The 3,673-nt window shown below is 61.7% G+C and overlaps 1 protein-coding gene across 1 annotated transcript in view; it reads right to left on the reverse strand.

Annotated features, from left to right (window-relative positions):
• The window catches only part of LPMP_161430 (kinesin, putative), a gene marked incomplete at both ends in the record, with an annotated part of 7,025 nt that extends 4,659 nt beyond the window's left edge, over positions 1-2,366 (reverse strand). Inside the window, one exon of the mRNA XM_010699369.1 lies at positions 1-2,366. Coding sequence (XP_010697671.1) covers positions 1-2,366 — 2,366 coding nt within the window.
• Between the last annotated feature and the right edge of the window lie 1,307 nt (positions 2,367-3,673).

The raw sequence follows: 3,673 nt of genomic DNA on the forward strand, positions 1-3,673 counted from the left end.
TCAGCGAGCTTGGTGGATGTCTCCTGCAGCGTCTCCTCGGTGCTGGCCATGTCCGTGCGCAGCTCCTCCACCACACTCTGTAAGGCCTGTAGCTCCCGCTCAAGCTCCTCCTTGCGTTCCGCCGCTGCGCGTGTCGCAGCTGTAAGCTGATCTGTGAGCGTGGTGGCCTGCGTGTGCGTCTCTTCCAGGTGCTTCTCCACTGTGGCGAGCTGTGCGTCGCGCTCCTCGATCTGCTTGCGCAGCTCTAACGATGCGCCCTCCTGCTCTAAGAGCAGCGCGCGCATGGACCTCAGCTGATCCTCCAGCTCACCACGAGCGCGCTCGCCGGCAGAGGTGTCCGCGTCGTACTTCGCCTGTAGGGCAGCTAGCCGATCCAGAACATCTGCGCACTCCGCCTCCTTCGCTGCGAGGCGCTCCTGAAGCTCCGCCACCAGCCGCCGCAGCGCCGCAATCTCGTCCGCGGACGCACCGAGCGCTGCATCACTTTCGTCCCGCAGCGCGCGCAGCCGCGCCTCGTATCCGCGCTTCATGTCCTCGAACCGCCCGGCCTCCTCGCCAAGAACGCCCTCCATCGCCTCCTCGTGCTCATCCTTCATCTCCTGCATCTTGGTGTTCATGTCGCGCAGCTCGTCCTCCAGCATCAGAAACTCGCCGTACAGGATCTGCCGCTGCAGCCCCATCTGATAGTCTGCCTCCGTCAGCGCCTTCTGCAGCCCTTCGATCTCCGTCGTCAGGTGCAGTGCAAGCTCGTCGTCAGCGCACTCGCGCAGCTTCGCCTCCAGGTCCGCGATCCGCGCAAGCAGCTTCTCGATCGTCCCCTTCAGCTGGTACTCCGCGTAGAGTGCCTCCTTCTTCCTCAGATACTCGTCGCGCCACTGCTCGCCCAGGTCGCACCCGTCCTGCCTCGCCTGCTCCGGGTCCACCGTGTTCACGCGCGCGTGCGTCGTGATCTGCTTCGCGCGGTCAGCAAACCGCAGCGTCTGCACAGACAGGTTCGCGTCGTGCTCGCCCGGCGAGATCGTCACCATCATCGTCGAGATGCTGTTCCCGCCAATGTAGTCCTTCAGCAGCTTCGTCAGCGTGCTGTTGCGGAACTCCGGGATCGACCGCGAGTTGTTCCGCCCGCGCGTCGCAACCGCCTCGATGCACGACCCCAGCGCGAGCAGCGACAGGTTGATGTTGCGCGCCTGCTCGAACGCCAGCCCCTCCTCCGTTCCCGCAAGCCGGATCCGCTCGCACCCCGCGAGGTCCGCAAGCAGGATCTTCGCGCACCGCGGAGCAAGCTCCGGCGCGTCAAAGTGCGTCTGCACCTCCAGCATGAACAGCGTGTGTGCGCGCGACGAGTGGTCGTGGATGTTCGTCGCCGCGAACGTCCGCAGCGGCTCCGCCTTGTTCAGCACCACAAGCACGTCCTTGTAGCTCTTCACAGACACCGTCTTCTGCCCAACAACGCTGAACGTGTTGCTCGTGAAGTCGTTCCGCACGCTCAGCTGCTTGCGGTGATTCAGCAGGTCGAACACGTCCTCCAGGTACACCTCCAGCATTGACGCAGACACCGTGTACGTCACGCCTTTCTGCGCGCTGTTCGCCGCGCGCGCGAAGATCATGTTGCAGACGCGCGGGATCAGACCCTCCTGCGACGTCCCAATCGACCCCGGCGGCCCGAACGACGTGAACGTCTTCCCGCTCCCCGTCTGCCCGTACGCCATCACCGCAGCGTTGTACCCCGCCAGCGCGTTCTCCACAAGCGGTCGCCCAACCTCGTCGAACACGTCCTCCTGCGACGCCGGCGCCTTCCCAGACGGGCACGCGCGGTCGTTGCTCCAGAAGCACCCGTCGAAGCCAAACGTGAAGCGGCCCTTCTTTGGCACCGTTACCTCCACTGCGCTGTCGTCCATGTTCACCGCCAGCTGGCCCATGGGCCCGCTCGTCTCGTCCTCACGGAACGCGCGCACACGCACATACACGCTCACGCGGTTGTTGTGCTTAATTGCCTCGGCGCGGCGCATGCCAACAGCCGTGATGGAGCGCTTAAAAGCGCCTTTGCTGCCGGTCCCAGAGGCACTGCGCTCGAAGGTTGTGGCATTTGGGAGACCAGAGGGCTCCTGCGTCGCGTAACGCGCCGATTGCGGCTCCGACATGCGTGGCGGCAGCGGCGGTGCAGGGCTCCTAGCAGAAGCGGCTGCAGCCCCGGGGGCTGCTGAAGGTGTGGGAGTATCGTTTGTGGAGCTTTTCTTTAGAGGGGTGGTGGAGCGTTTCGGTGTGGCCACACCGACGGCGTGGCCACGGCGACCGGATGTGAGGGGCTGACCACGGCGACCGGACGCGAGAGGCCCGCGAGACGAGTTTGAGCGCTTAAACTCCATTTTGTTGTTGTGTTTGGTGACAATACGCGGCACACTGCGATGGGCCGTTCACGTTCGATGCCGTTGAACGCACGTTCGTCTGGTGGTGTGGAGGGAGAGCGTGGAAGGTGATTAGCACGGATGTACAGGCAAGACGCAGAGGGAAGCGACGTATAGTGCTGGTCAGCGTCGACGTGGATGAAGGTGGTGGTGCACAGGCAATAAACCGAGTAAACTAGCCTGCGCGTGTGTGGAGATGGGCAGCGTATGTTAAGAGCCAAACTGGGGAGCACAGCCGCCTAAAAGAGATGGAGAGAGCGAGCGAGAGGTCGGAGGGAGGACAAGAGGGCGCGTGCTTACAAAGACGTGTACGTTCTCGATGCTGGAATCACCCCCTCCCACACACACACACACAACCACGTCGCGAGCGCTAACACCAACGCACGTTAGTGACCAATCGAGGCTAAAAAAAAAGAGGGGAAAAGAGTGGTGGCGCTGGAGGTGAAAGGTAGAGTGGAAGAAGCGGGAGTGTAGTCGTGAACACACAAGCGCGCACGACCAACCACCGAAGTGCGAGAAGGAGAAGGGGGAGGGAGGAGGAGGGGGACAAGAGGTGCGCCTGTCACTCTCTCTTTTGCCAACGATGTGTATACGTGAGTTTCTGTGTTGCGAAGCAGCTGAGTGTCAGTGCAGTCGTGATGATGGCGAAGAGGGGTAGAGGGGAGGGGTAGGGGGGTACAGGTGGGTCTGCAGCTTAAAGGGACGACAGGGGAAGTGCAAAACAAAAGGGCGGCTTTCCTCCGCCAAGAAAAGTGAAGAGAGGAGCAACGATGAAAAGGGCTAAGAGGACGAGGGAGAGGCACAGAGGGGGTAGGGGTGGGGGAAGGGGGAGGAAGAGGTGGGGGCACCGAGCGTACGCCAAAGCCAAGTGGGTAGAGCGAAAAAGAGCACCGCGGGGGAGCGAGACGGACACGCACACACACACACACACAAAGTTAAAGCTACACAACCCGAGTGAAAATGATCTAAGGTGAAATACACGCTCCCGAGGGAGAGGAAAGGGAGAGAGGCAAAAAATTAGAGAGAGGTGAGGGGGAGAGGGTGGGGTCGGGGTGGGGTACAAGGTAAACTATGAAGAAATAGCAATGGTGGTGCTCTACTTTACGAAACAGGATACTTCGGGTGGATCTAGCGCTGCCGTGTGCGCGAGTACTGGTGCGTGGCTGTAGTGTTGTGGGCAGGCCGTGCGCGCGTCTGCTTCGTATGTGGGGTTGGGCAAAGGGAAAGACACTCTGGCGTGGACTTTCTCAACACACACAAGACAGACA

This window comes from Leishmania panamensis (genome assembly GCF_000755165.1).
Source record: "Leishmania panamensis strain MHOM/PA/94/PSC-1 chromosome 16 sequence".
In the NCBI taxonomy this organism is placed as follows: domain Eukaryota; phylum Euglenozoa; class Kinetoplastea; order Trypanosomatida; family Trypanosomatidae; genus Leishmania; species Leishmania panamensis.